This window comes from Temnothorax americanus, unplaced genomic scaffold (assembly GCF_048541705.1).
Source record: "Temnothorax americanus isolate GAGA-0224 unplaced genomic scaffold, ASM4854170v1 Scaffold4, whole genome shotgun sequence".
NCBI classification, from domain to species: domain Eukaryota; kingdom Metazoa; phylum Arthropoda; class Insecta; order Hymenoptera; family Formicidae; genus Temnothorax; species Temnothorax americanus.
Genome location: NW_027509547.1, coordinates 1,607,712 through 1,627,157, shown reverse-complemented (window position 1 = coordinate 1,627,157; position 19,446 = coordinate 1,607,712). Strand labels below are relative to the sequence as shown.

The 19,446-nt window shown below is 40.8% G+C and overlaps 1 protein-coding gene and 1 long non-coding RNA gene across 7 annotated transcripts in view; one reads left to right on the top strand and one right to left on the bottom strand.

Annotated features, from left to right (window-relative positions):
- Nucleotides 1-19,381, top strand: part of LOC143902436 (uncharacterized) — a 68,860-nt gene extending 49,479 nt beyond the window's left edge. Inside the window, exon 3 of the long non-coding RNA XR_013258380.1 lies at nt 18,735-19,381. This is a non-coding gene — a long non-coding RNA (uncharacterized LOC143902436). The remainder of the gene's footprint in view (nt 1-18,734) is intronic.
- LOC143902428 (uncharacterized) overlaps nt 1-19,446 on the bottom strand; it is a 28,924-nt gene that overhangs the window by 8,004 nt on the left and 1,474 nt on the right. For 2 of the 6 annotated variants that reach the window (XM_077415316.1, XM_077415317.1), the window contains exons 2-4: nt 16,243-17,224; nt 15,444-15,666; nt 15,157-15,319 (exon numbers count right to left, since the gene is read on the bottom strand). In XM_077415316.1, the coding sequence (XP_077271442.1) occupies nt 15,157-15,319; nt 15,444-15,666; nt 16,243-16,480 (624 nt within the window). In that variant the 5' untranslated portion in view covers nt 16,481-17,224. The remainder of the gene's footprint in view (nt 1-15,156; nt 15,320-15,443; nt 15,667-16,242; nt 17,225-19,446) is intronic. The other 4 variants (XM_077415319.1, XM_077415320.1, XM_077415318.1 and 1 more) reach the window with 3 other exon arrangements.

Here is a 19,446-nt window from a genome sequence, read left to right as displayed (position 1 = left end):
CGTAAAACAATTCGAAAATCTCGGCGGCGTAAACGCTCGCAGGACGGCGGTGATTTTTTGGAAATACCCGAAGCTTCGCGCAGGATACGGGAGATTTAGTTACAGTCGATAACGCGCGCGAGGCTGTCCCAATTTACGAAACGCGCTTGAGAAGAGGACGGGGGGGAGGGAAGAAGGGAGGAGGAAAAGAAGAAGGCAACGCGTCTCTCGTTCAGTTTTTTATCTATCGCGTCGCGAAAAGGCCATCTCGCATGCAAGTAGGTGTTCGCGTGTACACGGCGTTCACCTATACGCGCGCAGATGCATGCCGGTTACGTCGTTCTCCGAGTGCCTTGTGCCAAAGGGTACTGAACCTGACCCAAGGGGCATTGCTCTTGCGCTGCGTCTCTCCGTTCCTTTTCTGTTAGATCGCTACACACACCGGTCGTCACGTTAGCCAAAGCGAGCAGGTATCATTGCGTGGCCCAGGCCTCGGTACTTCGGCTGAGTGGCAGTCGAAAATACGCGCCGAAACACGGAGCGTAGAATACACGCGCGAGTTATTATCGTCGGCGAGCGAACGCGCGCGCTCGCGTACTTGTCCTCTAAAATCGGTTCGATGAAAACGCTACACTTTAATACACGTTCATAGATTACGCAGCCACCTGTCCCAGATTGTGCCCTCGACACTTAGGCCGTGTGAAACTTTTATTCAAAGCGCTTCCCGACCGTTAAACAACGGATTTTTCTTCTTGCGAAAAGTTCGATGCAGAATCGCTATATTTCTAAGTACGAGCAATTTTAAACTCGAGAAATTTTATCAAGAAAACTAGGAAACCTATTTTCCCACGCTCTCGATTGACCCCAATCTTCTTCTTAAACTACTGCTGTAACATATATGGCAATTGAAAAGTTTTAACAAGTTTTCGAAAAACTCATTTGATTTCTAAAGATTGATACATCTATCGTTTTTATTTACATATATTTGAAACCCAGCGGCATCACGTGTCGCAGAAAAGAGAACATAGATGAGTTTTGGCCGGCTGTTACGTTGGTCATACACGTGGCCTTTCACCTTTGCCATGAATCGGTCAGCCGAATACTAAATAGAATCGTGAAGACAATACTAGTTCAATCAATAGTTTTTGCCTTTTTTGTCTTTAGAAAAAAATTACGTCGCCAATTAACAAATAATTGAGGCGGGCAATATCTACAAAAATAAGAAGCGTTATAAAAATGTTGACGCAATTTTGAGAACACAACCGTAACACTTCATTAATATCGAACAGGGCCGAGAGAGATATTATATATAGACAACATATTCGATAAATAAGTTAATCAACGTTAATTTGTTCAATTAAATAACCGTGGAATTAATTGAATTTCCGATCCGCGTGCGCGCCTTTGTAATGGAGACCAATCGTTCCAAAATATAGCCAACAAGTTACAGAAAATTGGCACATATCACGACCATGCTGTAGATGTAAATCCGCGCGTATACTTGTGCGGGATCGTTGCATACATACATAGACTATAATACGAGTTCGCATTGAGTCGTAGTCAATACCGTCGCTTCTAGCGGACATCCAAGCACTAAGCACTCAAGGACATTCGCCGCACTTTGCGTCTGGTTTTTTTTGCTAACACCGTTAGAGGTTGCAGACGGTCACGACGGATGGAGGACATTTATAGGCGAACGTTCTATATACAATGACAGAATACATTACAGCGTAGACCATTATAATTTCGCAATGACTGCGCTAGAGAGTTGCTTAATTGTATTTATTGAATACATTGATGAATAATCAGCGTATAATACATCGGATATATTTTAACCGGTTATTATATCATACTGAAAAAATTTAAGCATTAAACTGCATTAAACGACTATCATTGGTTTCAAAATAATGCTAACTTAATTCGTGATTAGTTTACGAAAATATACTTACTGATTTTTGACAAAAGCTAAATTTGTTTAGATGAGATCAATTAGCGTAATTAATTTTGAAAAAGTTTGATTGTTTAAAATTAATCCAAGTACCGCACATTAGTGATAGGCAAGAGTTCTTGTAAATACGTGATATATTAAAATCATATCGTTTGCGAGAAATATGTCAGGTTCACAACAATATGACAAAAAATATGTGCAAGCAATATAATACTACATTCTTATAATTCTGTAAGTTGCAATTATCATCTGGTTTCAGAATTTTCTTGTTTAATAAAAGAAACGACGGCGAGAGGAGAAGAGAATAAGTGGATTGAGCGGAAGAGTATAGCGAACGGAACGTGCGTTAGTTGAGGTACCCAAAAGTAGCGTGGATATTCAATTCGTGACGCATTTTTTGACGATACCGTTAGAGGTCCCAGACGGTCAAAATGTCTAGTCTTTCTATACCACACCTCGGCTATACGAATAGATAGCCACGAACTGGATAAAAGCGGCCTTGAATTATTTCGTCATCTAAAGCAGTCTAAAGCAGCTGATTAAATTCGTAGAATAAATTGCCGTCGTCTAATCAAATCGTCTAAAAACATGATGTAAGTTCATTAAAGTGCAGTATTAAATTAAAGGGAAAGAGAAATAAAAAAGGAGAAGCATATCAATATAAAATTAAACTCATTTAAACAATATGATATAGACACAAATAAATAATAAGATGCGTCGAAAAGTATCACATAATTTTACAGTATATATTTGCAAATTTGCCTTCAATTTCCTTTCATAGAACAGAAAATAGTCATAACTAGTTAACTGTTAATGCAATATTATATAATTGAGCTCTCTTCCTTTAGAACACTGAAAAATTCATATAAAATTACATTTGCATTTGTGATTAGTAGAAGTTAAATGTGAAAGGCTAGCCAATGGTGATGCGCGATATTTCGTCGCCGAGGTCAGGCTCTAATGTGTCGTTGATAATTGATTGTTGAATGCTTGATGCACCGAAAAATAAAAAAATTACCTTGAAGGATTTTTAAGCTTCTCCAACGTAATCTGCACATCTCACATTATTTCCGTGTGCTGTCTGCATTATTGTTCACATTAAATAATTATTATTTACATTAAAAGCAAGCTATTTTATCTTTAAATTTAAAGAAAGAATTGCATATCTTATTTTATTCTTACAATTCCAAATTTAACACAAAAAGTTGCAAATGGTGGATTGATCTTTTACATTGACAGCACTACATGACAAAAGCTAAGACCGTAAAGTTGTGAGAATATTTATGATGCAAATGCAAAATAAATGTGAAAAAAGTTTTTCTATCCTCCTCTGAGATAAATAAATGTTATTTGAAATAGCTTACATGTGCGTATTTAAATTTCGATTCTTTGTACCGTAGTTTTTTTATAACGCGTTCTTTATTTATTAGAAAAGAATAATAAGAATTATTGCGAATAGGAGAAAACGTTGAACGAAACGAAATTATTAAAGTCGGTATTAGCGTTTATCAAATTTTCGCGTTTCATTTCCCTGGTGCCGCTTAAATATTAATGTCAATCACTTTGGATGCTCATGCAACATTTATGGCCGACGGCAGTTTCAGAAAAGACAGCCATAGAAGATACGAAATGGCTACTCGAATTTATTTGACCTTTATAATAAAAGCGAGAGAGAGATAGAGAGAGAGAGAGAGAGAGAGAGAGAGAGAGAGAGAGAAGGGGATAAAAAGTAGTGGCAACTTCAGCGAACGGTACATACCACGGCTTTGAGTTTCATCTTTCAATTTAATGCGCAAGCAAATATGCGCGGACTTGGGAATTTTGACATTGGCGAGAATCGAACTAAATATTTGATTGCGTCTCGTAGTGAGAGGCAAAAATTTATGAATTCTGCTTGCACATTTATATATAAGATAAAATTTTATCCCCCAAAAATAACATTGTCGTAAGATTTCAGTATATTAATTCAAATTTTTAACTGTGCTTTAATAATAATCGATCTGTCGACTAAAACTAATTATCTAAAGATGTATCGCTCTAGAAAATTAGAAAACGTTTCCCCAAAGTGAATTATTATTCCCCCTTTTTTTCTTATATATTAACACAGTCATCTTTGAAAAACTAATCTTAACATTTCTGATCTCTTTTTATCAAAAATATATGTGAGTGAGTGAGTGAGTGAGTGAGTGAGTGAGAGAGAGAGGGAGAGAAGAGAGCGAATAAAAGTAGTTTCGGAGTTCGGGCTGTGACGGCGGTCAGCGAAATAATATTGACATAGTGCTGGCAAATGAACAGAGACCTCCTTGTGGTTCGTAGTCGAGATAAGCTAATCTCTATCATAGTCTGGTACGCCTCGCGAATATAGCAAACAACGAGCCTTATCACTTTACACCGACGTCATTCGATAACTGCGCTTCGTTGTTCCGTGCTAAAAACCTAAATTTGCATTGTGATGTAGCGTTTTGATTATTCTTAGCATGTAGCTCTCAGAAAAATCTGATTGTTGCGTTCGTATTAATAACGATGACTTTCAATATTATAACGTTACGTACATATAGGTGCACGTTTATTAGGTTTGAACCGTATCTTACCTCCTAAAGCTCGACTTTTCAATGTTTTTTTATTTTGTCATTTGTATTATCGATTATAAAAACTAATTTAATTTTTAATATTGCTTACGAGATATTGAAAAATGTAATATTACAATATAATGAAATTTAAACTTTTCATATGAAATTTATTTTATGAGATTATTTTCATATGAGATTTATTTAGACCTTCTATTATTATTAATACTAACATCTTTGATAGTATTTTTTAGCAATATTATAAAAAAAACGTTCTATTTTAAAAAATAAAATTGAAACGCAATGCCATAAATAATAGAGTTAATTGTTCCGCGATGAAGAAATTCCGTAATCAGTGATAAGAGGCAGGGGAAGGAGAAGTAGTAAAAGAAAGAAGCAGAAGAAGAAGATGAAAGGAGAAGAGAATAGTGGGGAAGGGCAATAAATAATTTTTTGTTCTTCAAAGAATTAAATATTTCTAATAAACAATTATCCCGTTGGACCATTGTGAAATAATATAATAAATAATCAATATCTATTTGTAGCACTCTTGATTATTTTAATAGTTAATGCTTCTCTTTTCAACATTAGTTGAAATAATTTAATCACAATCAAAGATGGAGGAAAGAGTGGATATCCAGGTGAAGATGGAGAATAGGAGGGGGGAGAGCGAGAGAGGGGAAGGGTGATGGGATGGGCGACTGCCGCGAAATAATCGACTATCCGAAAGGGTCGGTGGCAAATAACTATAATTTCTTTTGGACCCGGCTACACAGCCGGGGTTTGAGCGAAATGGACAATACGTAGGATAAGAGCGAAGAAGACCAGGATGCGGGCGGGAGGAGGGAGAGAGGGAGGGGGAAGCGAGGGGAAATGGAAGAAAGAGAATAATAATAAGAAAACGAGGACGAAAGAAGAGAAGAGAAGGAGAAAGGAGGAAGAGCCGCCGTCACACACAGTGCGATGGTGGAAGCAAGACGTTGACGGGAGGATAGGTCTGGCTGCGCTCGCGCGCACGCGAAGCTGATCAGAAGAAGTATAGAGAAAGAGAGGAAGACGGTGGTGGGGTGAAAGCGGACCCAGGCGCACGGGTGCAACGACCCCTTCGGTTAGGTCAGCCACCCCGCGGACACGATACAACGCGGCGAGAGCGGGTCCGGTCCGACGGACCGAGCGGGCCCGCGCCGCGCGCATGCATGGTCCGAAAGACGGGTGCATGGACGTGCGGCCGAATAAACGGGTGGTTAAAGCGAGGCGCACCGATGGACAAATGTACGGCCGAACCGCCGAACCGCCGAACCGCCGCGCCGCGCGCCGTACGGGCGCGATCGGCGCGGATAAAGAGGCCCGGGGAATCGCGCGAGCCGAGTGGATCTCGCGCGCAAGATACGTAACATTCTAATCGTGAGTCGACCAGCGAGATGATGATGACGACGACGGCGACGATGATGATAGTGAAGAACGATTCGAGTCGGATATATGAGATTGATCACTTAAAAAAGATTAATAAGGAAAAGCGGACAGGTGGCACGTATTTGTCTATAGCTATCAGAAGTATGTCGGTAAAGAATTGTTTGCCCGGATGAAGCTCTTTGCTGATAAAAAGATCTTCCATCGTTTTGTTTTCCACGCGTTGATACGTCGCATTAGGCTTTAAACTTAACATATATATACGTTATTCTTCGAGAGAACACTGTTAAATATCAAAGGATGAATTTAAACCAATGAGTTAAATAACATTTTGTTATTTTTAGCTACCATGTGTGTCGAAATTTATTTTAACACGAAACAGTATTATTTTAACTCCATTGGTTTAGTGAAATTAACATTATTTTAGTTAAGTTAACGATATACTGAATTGGAACAGTAGCGACCTGTAGGAATGGTTAAAAATGACTCAAATTGAGTATAATTTGATACTACGAATTTTACAGTGAATATAAATGCCATTTAATTTAATTTTATATAAAAACTGATCGTATTTTAATTTTGCAACTTATATTTTAGTAAGAATGTAATGCGATACACATTTAAATGTGATCTTATTCGCATTAATTCGAATATTGAGGGTTTGATTCTGAATTTCAATATTTATTTAAAAATGGTCAAACTGATTAAAATAAATACTAGGAATGTACTAGGAATTTAGATATTTATACATTGTTTAAAGAATATTTTATCCAATCCGATTATCGATTAATCAGGACAATATATGTGCGCAAATGCTTTAACTTTATTAAATTCTATTTTTAATGTGAGATACACGTTACCCTCCTGATAATAAACATTTATGGAAAATGAACATAACATAAGAGACGGAAATAAGTATGAGAGAAATCTGACGCCGGGAGAAATCCACGCGCGGCTATTAATTGATCGGAGATTTATTTCAAACTTGACGCACGTTACATATTGAATGCATTGAAGAGTAGCCGGGATCAATACGTAACGCAATGAATGGCTGTGGCAAGCTCTATTGAGAAAATGATACACGATACGCGACGATATATCGAAGAATTGTCGTGCAATACGACCGAGAAATCGATTGAATTCCGTATAATGCTCGACCGCGAAGCGGCTCATGCACTCGTCATTGATGGGCGATGAGCGACTGGTGTCCGTATCGTCCGTATCTAGAATTGCGATATTTATATTTCATAAACCGCTCGTTTCCTCAACTTTAGTTCACCTTATTGTTAGTTAATTTTTCGTATACTTTTAATTCTAATCTCGGATATTATATATACCCAATTTTTTAATTACACAACGCTTTGAAGTTCGTCGTGTATTCAAAAAAATGTTCTATGAGATAAATGAGATTTTGGGACAAGTGCATTTTTCCGCATGCTATTTATATTCGAATTATATAAATCACGAACAGGTCATTGTCTGTCCACGGAAGAATGCAGCAAACGCATTCGCCTGAGTGCTCGCAGGGAGCCTTGTAATAATAAAACGAATCCAGAACAGAGATCTCGAGAGGATTAGGAAAAGAAGCTTTTGACGATTGCAAACATCAACGTGGAATTCCCAATTTCGCACGTTAATCCCCTGTCAATTCCCCCTAAAATCGCATATAAAAATAACATTCCGCGTATCTGAGAAGAGTACAGGGAAAATATTCTCCGACGTCGGTTTTACGATTCGTATATAAGCAAATAGAGCGTCGCCGGCGGCCTCGATAAAGCTGTCCGCGGCAAGGAGCGGAGTCTTAGAAAACCACTGTCACTCGCGTTCTTTTTAACTTTCTAAACATCCCTTAAATAGCCGCTAGCCACGCGGTCCGTTCTATTTTTTGCGGGGGAATGACGCATGTGCAGTGTCGTATCGGCCACGCTTCGGGTGCATAGAGCGAGAGCGTCTAGCGGCGGCGAACGCCGCGCGGCCGACCGGCCGGCCGGTTGCCGAAGAGCGAGGGGGAGATCAGCGGCAACGACGACGACGTTGGCGGCGGCGGCGGCGGCGGCGGCGGCAGCGGCATAGGGGCAATCGAGGGCAACGCACCCGGTCAGCCTTGGCATGAATTGAATCTAGCAATGCGAAAGTATAAGGTTAGCCGGCGCATTAACGCGCCCAGTGACCTAACTTACCTCCTCGCGCTCGATCGGCGCGGCATTCCCCCCTCGCTCCTATTCCGATTTTTATTTTAGCACCGGACGCTGCAATCGCACGGCGAGCGACCGGGAGGACGACCGGCGTTGGCAGTGGAGCCAGAAGGAAGGGGGGTGAGAGGGGGCTAGTTTTCACCGGTTTCGGAGCGAGCTATATGGTCTTCGCGAAGTCTTCGCGAAGCGAGCGAGCGATTTTTCGAAGCGCGGATCGCTTTCTCTCACGCTAAGTGCCCGCGCGCATATGTATTTATGCTGTATATACAATATGCACGCTCGGCAGAAACGACAATTTAATATGCATATATAGCGCGCGCTCAAAACGGAGTTTCGTCCTCGCGATTGCAAGATGCGATCGGCCATTGAAGTCCGGTATGGATAAATAGTGTGACTCACGGGGAAAGTATGTAGCACGTACATTACTTTTCTTCTCTTTTTTTTTTCAAGTCGTTCGGGTTATCGCAATGCGCCGGACTCGGTGCCGCGGCTAAGAAATTTCGTGGTGTCTGCTTTGGATAAAAATAAATGGCCATGTGCGGCGGCACTTAATCGCGTCTAAGAATGAGTTTGATCGCTCTCGAGTGCGAACGCCTCTTTGCATTCGAAATCACTTTCGATGTCAAGGCGTGGCACTCGAATCAAGCCCGCCACCGTCACGTTAAACTGGGCAATATATTTTCCACTTAATTTCTTGTGGAGAAAATATTAACGTTATATTATTAATAACTATTAAACGATATATATATAGGTATATATAGTTAAATAATTATATTATTATTAACAATATTATTTAATATTAATAATACATAGATACTATAATATTAATGGTGTATGAATAAATGGATGAGTAACCAAAGACTCGATTTTGAAATTAACAAGAAATAGGGAAAAAGAGTGCTTCTCAGCTGAAGACGGTTCAAAATAAAGCCGAAACGTACGATTTATAACTTTAAATTGTTAATTAAATGTTACATAAGGTTAATTCACGCGCGACTAATCGCGTTTGCCTCTCATTTTTCCCTTGTTACCTGTGATTATAGTTAATGTAGCAAAAATGCCAAGAAGTATCAAATGTCAAGAAATATCGAACTTCAAACATTGAACTCGTTATAAAAGAAAATTGCATGATTCACTTCGTGCATAGTAAATATGTAAAAGGAAGACCGTGTCTTTTTTATATCGTTAAGTGTACGCTTCGCAGAACATTGAACCGTACAAAGGTATTTTACTCTGGAAATAAAAGGTTTCGAACTCATATAGAATACAACAATTTGGATTCTCCAAGCTAGAACGATGTTCAATGAAGAGGGAAAAGACGATACGACGTTCGTCGCGATGTTGAGTTAGGATGAATCATTTTTCAGTCTAATCTAACACTTTATCGCGTCTCTGCTTAACGCGTATCTCAAAATATCGCGACGGAAACTAAACCAGCCGACGAGTGGAAGCTAAGTATCGGCGCGCGAGTCGCAGAGTAAACCGACTATGCGTAAACAATGACACACTTTCTCGGCGCTCGCTCTGTCGCTATCGCTATACGTCCGTTCGCGTTGCATATGTAGTACATAGCGATTATTGAAATCCAAGGCCCGTATTCAGAATGCATTGGAACAAAAGGCCTTTTCTTTTTGGTAGCTGCTCTTCCCTTGCTCGTCATATGAAACAGGCGCTGTGTGTTCGTGTCGTGGAATAAAACAGATAAAATAAAAGGATGTACGGGGTGAATAGGCTGAAATGCACATTAGTGCATTATTAAATAATGCCGGCGATTTCGAAGAATATTTCAGTGCGATTGATCGCTCGTATACGTATGTAATTTTACTTGAACATTTTGAATAGGTTCCCCAATTTTTTTTTTTTTTTTTTTTTAAGGAGAGAGGAAAATGGAAAAGTTGCTTCAAATTCTTCGCAACTATAAAGCTCCTTGAATCGAGTCCGCAAAAGTTCTCGTTGCGAAAAAAATACGTTCGCGATCAAGAAAAGGCGAGGAGGCGGAGGAAGAGGCAAGAGTATTGTGCGCGTAAATGTGCGTACAGAGATGCGGGCACTCTACGACGTAGCCGAAGAGCGCGAGAGACGTGGCAGAGAAGCGAAGTGCCGCAGCACATGTATTTGTGTGCGTGTGCATGCGTATGCGTGGCGAGAGGTGCAGCGATGGTACGAAAGAGCAACGCCAACGGCTCTACGGTTAGGGGGTGGGGCGGGAAAGTGTGATTTAGAGGGGGCGGCGAAAGGGGGGCTGGCGCGGAGGGGGGCGAGTTCCGCGGCATGCAACGCATATGCGTTTGCGGGGACTAGGTGGGGGGCTAGAGCAAGCGTGGCGGGGGTAGCGCGCCGTTTTTGAAAAAAGCGCAAGGCTTTAAGAAGGCGCGCGGTACCCCCCACCACCGAGTACTACGCGGGCAACTAGCGGCCGACATAGACAAGCCGTCGTCGCGCTTGCTCTATTACCGGAAAATAGTGCGGGTGCGACATCGGGGGCCCGCCGACCGTCGTGAAAACTCCACCGTTCTCCGCAACTCGAACTAGTGAGAAGTGGATTCTCCTACAGAGTTTTTTTTTTCCTGGAAACGCATGTGAACCGAAATCTAACATTTAGGATATGCAAATGTGAATGAATGCCGATACGTGTTTGCCGAGTTTACGACTATAATCTTGGTTGCTCGATAGAACTGCAGCTGGAAGAAATCGGACGTTTCTAAGTGTGATTTCGAATATCACCTTTTTTTGGGAGGGAGAGGAGGCACAGTTGTTGCTCTAATTCGAGATATCAGATATAAAGATACGAATATATAATATGTAAAGTGCAGCTTTCTTTATGCTTGTTGCTGACATACTTGCTTCTGGTGCACGTTACAGAAGTGAAAGAACGAGCGCATTCGTAGAGAAAGCACGTTATATAATTCACGTGCATTACAAATCGCGTTCTGTTTTATATATCGAGACACCAATTCTTGACTCTCACTTTTATTTTATATTTTGTTTGAAACATTTTCATTTCTCTCGTATTTTACTAATACATTTGAAAGACATTAGCGTTCCATCTTTTTCGTCTTTCGATCGAAAAATCGCGGAAATAGACCATGATAGAAAAGACCATATATGCCATGCTGTACAACTTTGTGACATGTATTGACAATGCAATCGATGAGCTTCATTGATGATGGAAAATTGACAAAGTATAGTGATAAAACACTAAAAAAAGAAACTTCAAATGTTGACGTCAGTCTGTGATAATTGTGTGAATGTGAATTAATATCGGTATATGTGTATATGTGTACGTTCGCCGAGTTTGCAACCAATTTTGCAAACTTGAAGAAGTCGGATATATTTCCAAGTGAAAGCTTGCTTCCAAAATAGTGTAGAATATTCTCTCTTTCCCTCTCTTTTCTTTAAAGAGAAATGAATTTAGAATAATGCAAACGATGTGGGCATTCGACAAACATACTGCTTCGTCGCGTATATATCGTGTGTTCACATCGGCGCGCGCGCGCGAAATTTACTTTTCCACTTTCGCCGAAGGACTGTTCGTCCTGAATTATTTTGAATTGTTCGTTCGCTGTACAGCCTCGCTTCTGGTCGTTCCCAAGTGCATTTAATAATTCTGTAGGGACATGTGTGCCATGATCAATGAAAGTTGGCGCTGCTCGGTCGCTGCTTCGCTCCGCTTCGGTCCTGATTCGCGCGATAAATTTTCCCGCGCGACAAAAACTGTTAGCCACGTTTTGCGTTTTGCGTTTTCGTTCGAATTCAGCTTTTCCACGGATATTTATTCGGACTCCAGTATCGAGGGTGTTTGTTTAAGATGGTTCGACGTATTTGTGGTCGGTTGAAAATAATTCATTTCGCAAAATATACATGACGGTAATGAAAGTTATAATTTAATCTATTAATAATATGCTTCTCAAAAATTTCTATAATTGGATTACAGCGCTCAACGTTGTTGCAACAGAGTTGCAAAAGAGAGATATTTTGCGCGCCGCCGCGCAGAAAACTGGAAATGATTGACCGCAATTTTATTAGAAAGTACGCGAAGGCGACGACGAGAGGCGAAATTAGAGAGGCGGATTACCGCGCGGTACTAATGAAACCGTCGGCGTCGCGTCGTTCGAAATGAAACGAATCGCGTCGCGCATGGAAAGCTGGCCCGGTTTAATTGCAGAAGTCAAACATCGTATGCAACTTTCACCGACGTCTGTGTTTATGCATTATATGCCCTTTTGCTCCGCGGACCACGGTCGAGGGGGCAGTCGAACACGGTGGTAAAGGAAGGCGTATAATATATTTCATTAGTGCGCGAAGAGAGCTTTCTTCGCCATCATTCGACATATGCTACGGCGGCGTCGCCGTTAACTTTGCAACGAAAGAAATCTTTTTCTACTTGAAACATTTAAATTTTGAGAGATACTTAATTTTTCTGAAATCTTATCGTTTCAGACTTTACCGAAAATTGAATGACCGTGCACGACTGTACGTAATCGCGCTATTTGTACCGGTAAAATTTATTATTGTTAATAAGAATAATTAAGATACCTAATCATTTTTGGCGAGTAAGATAAATATTCGTAATCAAGAAGATTAACAATATCTTGAAACTTGACTGTTTGGAAAAAAGAAACGCTGATATATATAAACGGTGTCTACTCCTTTTTACTTCCTTTCCCTCTTTTTTTCTAAACTCGTTTTCAAGTTTCACGTTTATGTAATCGATGATAAGATATTTATATAATAAATTATTTATATACAATATAGTTATATCGCGCATGTTGCTGCATTGGGAGTTAAAGTTAGCAGCGTACTTGCGGAGTGCACTTTTCTTGACCTTCGCTCGCACCGACATTTGCATCTGCACCGCCACGCGATCGCGACCGGTGGGCACGACGAAACGAGCGCGGATAGAACGAAAACAATTTGCGATAAACACGCGTCGGCGGAAACGCTGAAAAAATTCAGCTCAGCGCCAGTTATCGCGATCGCATATACGCGAAATTAAAATCAGGTCAATCCCATCGTTCCTCCGCGCCAAGCAGACGTACGGTATTTTTGGCTGAGTCATACGCACATACGTAAACAATAACGTGTGCGTGATGTATATGTATACGTGCGTGCGTTGTGCGTTTGCAACGTTTTGCGGCGCGTGTAACATGCACGCAGCTCGAACAATATGCACCGCATGCGTCGTCAATTGGTAGGCAAAGTTAATGGATTCCTCTACGTAGGCTCAGCAAACGCGAATTTATTGGCCACGTGCACGATGCGTGAACGCGATCTGTTATAACTCTGTCTGCGAAGGACTGTTGCGGATACGAAAATAAAAGTTGGAACTGCAGCTATATGATTGGAGAAATTGGAGAAACTCGGATATTTATGAAACAACTTGATCAAATTTCGCGAATCCTCCGGCTATCGTTAACATTTTTAATTTAAATCAACTTTTGCTGCTCGGTATCGTGGTTTGTTCAGGATCTAATTATATCTGGTGTTGATTAATGAGCTCTATGAATTTCTGAATATTCTGTATGTTCCAGCTCAAAAAATCTAAGACAGCTACCCGCAATAACAATTCTATTATTTTAAAATATAATGTAAGGTAATTATAAATCTCTGAAATTTAGAGTTTATTCGGGATCTAATTATATCCGGTGTAGATTAATGAGCTCTATAAATTTCTAAATATTCTGTATGTTCCAACTCAAAAAGTCTAATCACCCGTAATTAGAATTCTATTATTTTAAAATAAGGTGATTATAAAAATCAAGTTTAGAGTTTTTAATATAAACAAGAAGATATTTTTAACTGTACTAAAATTAAAATTTCCAAGGGTATATTTCAAAGAAGAGGGAAGTGATAAATAACTTAATTGTATATAAGAATTGATAACTTTAATTCTTTCTGCACCGTTAAAGTTTTTGATTAATAAAAAAATATTGTTCAAAGTTTGCAAATAGTGAGTCATACGAAGACGAGTTACGTTAATTTTAAATAGGCATCAGAACTCAATCTACACTCGTTCGGTAATGATGCGAAAAAATAACATTTCAATCTTAAATTTTCTTCAAAATAAAGTTGTTCATCTTTAAATAAAGTAATATCTTCTTATTTCAACATTAATCTAAAATTCTAACTCAATCTCAATATGCGGTACTGTAAAATGTAACGAAATCTCGATCGAATTTGAATTCTGATTTTATTCGAGCATGGACTCAATTACGCGAGAATTGTATATATAGACAAGCGTGTGCGCGTTGATATTTTACGAGGAGGTTTTTAGCCAAAAGGAATCCGCCAACCAAAAGGGTCAAGCGAGACGAATGGGCGCAACACAGCGCGGCGATGCATCGCTATTAAATGCAAAGCGTTATAACGGTACGTCCGTAGCCATAGATTTCGGCTCCTCGCGGTCGCTATAATGTCTGCTTTGCACGTGCGATCGGCAGGGAGCCGCGCGGACTCGGTTCGGCGCAACAACCGTGACAATTGTATAAGTACAGTACGTACATCCTTACGTCCCCACTGTGCAATCTGGGGCAAGTTCCGTAAATGTTTGCCGCATATCCTATTACGGCACAGCATCAAGATTTAAACCAAGGCCGACGGTATTTGCGTGGTTACCGCATTATGTAAGCTAATCGAGCATGCACATACGAGGATCAAACGGGCTGGTATCGATTCTATTAAAGTTCATAACGTATTCATGTCGCGCTAGCCGTTAAGCACTTCTCCCTAGATTTCCTCTCAAGCTACTCGCGTCTTTCCTCTCGCGACTTACGAAAAATCTTGCCCCAATTAGCAAAGAGGTCTCGCGTGCGGTTTTATCATTGTTCTAAGTAAGTCTTTTTTTTTATTGCAACATGGTCCACATTCTTAATACAATTACTTCGTAATTTTATCGATGAAGAGAAATTTATATCTGATTAAATTCTATCAAATTCTACGTCGCGCGCGACTTTCGTCCAAAAGTATGCTGATCGACGATCCCGTTGGTAGCAATATTCTATTCGTGCAAGATTTTTCTCGCCCGCTTGGGAAGGTTGTTAAAATATCGTTAACTTACGTCTTGTGCGGAGAGAACCCTCGTGGCAGCCTCAACGGGAACATTTCCGGAATGCGGATGATGATGCTGCGACTCGACTGCATTATCGCGGTTGCAGACGTTCTTGTACCAGGGTAAACCGTTCCCGCTGTCCCTGTCGTTCCGATACTTTCGCCACACGTGCCTGATACGCATATTAGAAAAACATATAACTGCGGCTGATGTGCGTGTCAAAAAAATAACCGACCGGCCCGGCACTCCGCGCGGATGGCGTATATCTCTTTCGCAATAAGCAAAAATTAGCATACCTGACGCCGAAGGCGATCCCCAAGGCGATGATCAGCGGTAATAACGTCGATATGCATGCAAGCAAAACGGTCTGTATGTCTGAAAAGTTGGCAAGGATACCTGAAATACAATAATCATAAAATTCTTGAAACGAAAGTATACGATAATAACTTGAATCTTTTACTAGCTGATCCTTTCGTATGATTATCCTGTCAGAGCTTATTCGTATCGCGCACGGCGTACCTATCGACAGAAACGGATATGTACAAATAAATAAATCTGTAGCGATTATCTCACGACGCTGGTGGTACTACACACTAATGTCTCGGTTTATTTCGAATCCTTTTCGAGGCACAACACTGAATAAGAAACGTATTCCTTCAAAAATATGTTTTCAGTATTAGGTATTTATGAACGGAAGAGTTAAGAACGTAAACTTCTCATAAACAAATGAGTAAACTTCATAAAATAGAAATATCGTTTTCTTTATTAGTCTCCATCATATTTTTCAGGATTAAGCTTTTGCCGGGTAGAAATGAATTTTTGTCGTGATAAGTTTATCTGAAAACAGACATCCTCCTGAACCTTTTCGGCCCTCGCTATAGACGACATTTCCCAAGTGACTTTAAGTCGGCCGACTTTGAAATACAGTCAAGAGATGCGTCAAGACGGCTTCGTTGAAAATCCAACGTCTTAAACCTTTCGAATGCATAATTAATTAAAATTCGGACCGTGAAGAGGCGACGCCACCCACACTTCGCTGTCTTTATCATACACTTTTATTATAGCTTTCTTCGCGGTACACCGTGCGCTACTTACTGTGATCGAGCTCGTCTTGCTCGACGAGATACTCCGTCACGTTGTGAACGCGATGGTGAGGTTTGATAGTGGTGACGACCGCAGGGTCGCCCGTCATCGCTGCGGACGGATTAGTCGTCTCGGCGTTGAACGCGGCCGCGACCACGTTGGAAGGAAGAAATGTCATCGACGTGAGATTCAACTTTTCCCCCGTCGTTCTGTCGTACGCTGTACGATTCTGTGCCATCGTTTCCGCCATCCCGATGCATCACCCAAGAGATCCAATCGGTCCAAGCAACCCGCGTCGATCGCGTAGAACGATGAGCGACAAAAGGGCCCAAGGGCAAAGCTAACGCACGGGTGGTTACGCGTGCGTTTGATCTTTTGTTTCCGCGATCATCCCGCCTCTCTGTCTCCCTTTGACATTTCGCTACCACGACTAATCCAATTGCGAGTTAATCTATCGCATTTAATTCGGTTTTCCCTCTCTCGCTTCAAAAAGATACGCAGAAATTGCTCGCTGATAGATTAATGCATCGGAAACGTGTAGGAACCTTACATTTTCACGTGCGTGCGTATATATATGTACATATACATGCAATCGCCCACGCACGTCATTTCATCCTCTGTGAGCTTTCACGTCGAACTAGACTATTAATGCGGTACGAGATCGTCGTTCTGTTAACTTTACTTCAAATGGTAACGATATCAAATGCAATGTTAAAAACATGGCGATAAAGAGACAAACCTTTGTCCCGACTCTTTCCTTACATTGTTAAACGTACTTTTTGCCGCTCTATCTCGCGCTTCAGCTGTCAAATAATACGTTGAAAAAATAGCGGCTTACAAATTACATTGGGAAAAAATTTACAGAATAACGATCTTCTTCATCTGCATTCACTTGATCCTCTTTTTCTCGTCCTTATCGTTTGCCTTCTCACTATTCGCATGGCCGTCTGTCGTAAAATTTATTCTTCTCTTTCTGGCAAATCTGAATGCGTCACTGCAACAAATTTTGTTTCTCTGGTTAATTAAAAATATACGATCTCAGAGTTGTATAATATTTGTGACATACTTTCATTTTTAATTTTCTAAACGCAAAACGACATGATTTCTTAGTGCCCTACCTTTAAGATACTCTACAATCAATAAATAATAAATTAAAGCTTCAAAGGTCGACGATCGAATCAAGTTTGAAAAGTTTTAAAAATAACAGAACATTTTTAATTAACTTTGAGCCAACTCTTCAATTCTAGCTAAAGTTTAATCATCGAGCTAACATTTTGATAACTGTTGAGATTTTTAATAATCTCTTGCTAGAGAGACCGAGCGCGTACAATCTAAAGAGGCCATCGTCGCGGCTTACGGGAAATTTCGGAGCATCTTGTACGGGGAGATAGGCGTTTCAAGATTCCACAGTACTGTAAGCGCCTTATGTAGGCTGTAAGCCCGCGATTATGCCAGCCGATACATACGCAAGCGACGCGCCGCGAAAATCATCCAGGCGACGACGACGGGGCCGCCGCGCGCCGTCGTCGTCGTCGTCGTCGTCGGGCGATGGATATTCGATGTACTCGATACGCTATGTAGCGCGCATAATACCGCTCCGTGCTGCGATATATGCATGCCGTGGCCTGTTTGACGGACCTCGACTTCGGTCTCGCAAAGTGCACCGTAGCAACGCGCGCGCCGGCACAGCATTCTATGCAACGAGGGCAAGCAGGGTATAATATGCGGGGATAAAGTTCAATCTGGCGTTAAACGTGCCCGCTGCATCGCGGTTCTCGTATAACACCGCGGATTATATCCTGTTCGGGACTGCGGCGCGATAAAGTAAAAAATCTAAGCAATCCCGCGGTCCCGCGCGCGCACCCCGTATATATAGTGCCTTAATTCGTATTCGGTATTCGGTAACTCGATGGGATGCGAATATTCGCAACCTCTGCGCTACTCCGTCCCACCGGCACCGGTGCAAGCTGTAAACTAACTCTGTACGCGAATATTTAATTATAAAATCATAACGCGTAAACAACTTTGACCGACGAGAGCATTAACATTGCAAAATTCTTAGCAGAATATTCTATACTGCACATGGTTATTTAATTATAACGACATTCTTAGCGGAATATACATACATTTTATCAGTCAAAATACTTATATTATGCTTCTGCATTTAGATATTTTCGCGTCTTTAGCGGTCTTCAAAGTATGCGAAATCAACCAACCGATATGAGAAAATTCTATGTGAGAATGCTATATTAGAAAATGCTGTAGAAAAATAAAAATATTACTATAAAAATATATATACATAAATTTTGCTATGGATGTAATTACGCATTCTAGGATAAATAACATTCTTATATAGAGTTCTTTCGCTATTTTCTGGCTTCGTATGATGGTTTAGCTTAGCGTTACAAGTTTATACGGACATTTCGGTAAGAAGAAACTGTCGTACAAAAGCGGAGGATGCCGCAGTAATTACGTAAGTTTTCCGGGACTATATTTCGCGGCAGATTGCGGAACCCCTGGAGATGGGAGGGACGGCGAATAGTCCGGATCATAAGTCAGCTTCTCCTTCCGCGGATGACGATCTCATCATCTCGCGCGACGAGGCAGTCGTTTCTCATACGCCTCGCCTGCATCGGTGCAATGTCCGATGAAAAAGGGGGAATGGGAGAGGGGGGAGGAGGAGAAGGAAGAAGAGGAGGAGGAGGCTGCAAGGTCCAGGACCGCAGTTTGGGTGAAGCTGTTCGACGCGTCACGGCAGCTCTCTTCTAGATTCTCCTGTTTACAACCCTCAACCGGCTGCAAGGCATCCGCAACAGGCGATCGCGATCATTAAAATATTTACTTCGGAATCCAAATTGCTTTATACAATTATCTCGACTAGTTGAAAATTCAGCAGCTTCACGCTGCTCGCATGTATACATTCGTTATCCCTGTACTATTATGCAATTTGCATTAAAACTCAGCTGGATATTACAATTTTTATCTCGATGCCAAGCGTAACGACGGAAAAATGTAAAATTAAAAATGAAAAAATAAAGACTTTTGTTCATTATTCTTTTCTCCGACCCTCTCTTTTTCTCTCTCTCTCATTGTGCAGGTATGTTTTAATTAGATATCAATCGCAAAATTGCATAATATGTATACAAAATTTTACTAGAGAATTATATTTGCATTATTCTATTTTCATACAATTTTAATATTCACTTTGTCTTTTTA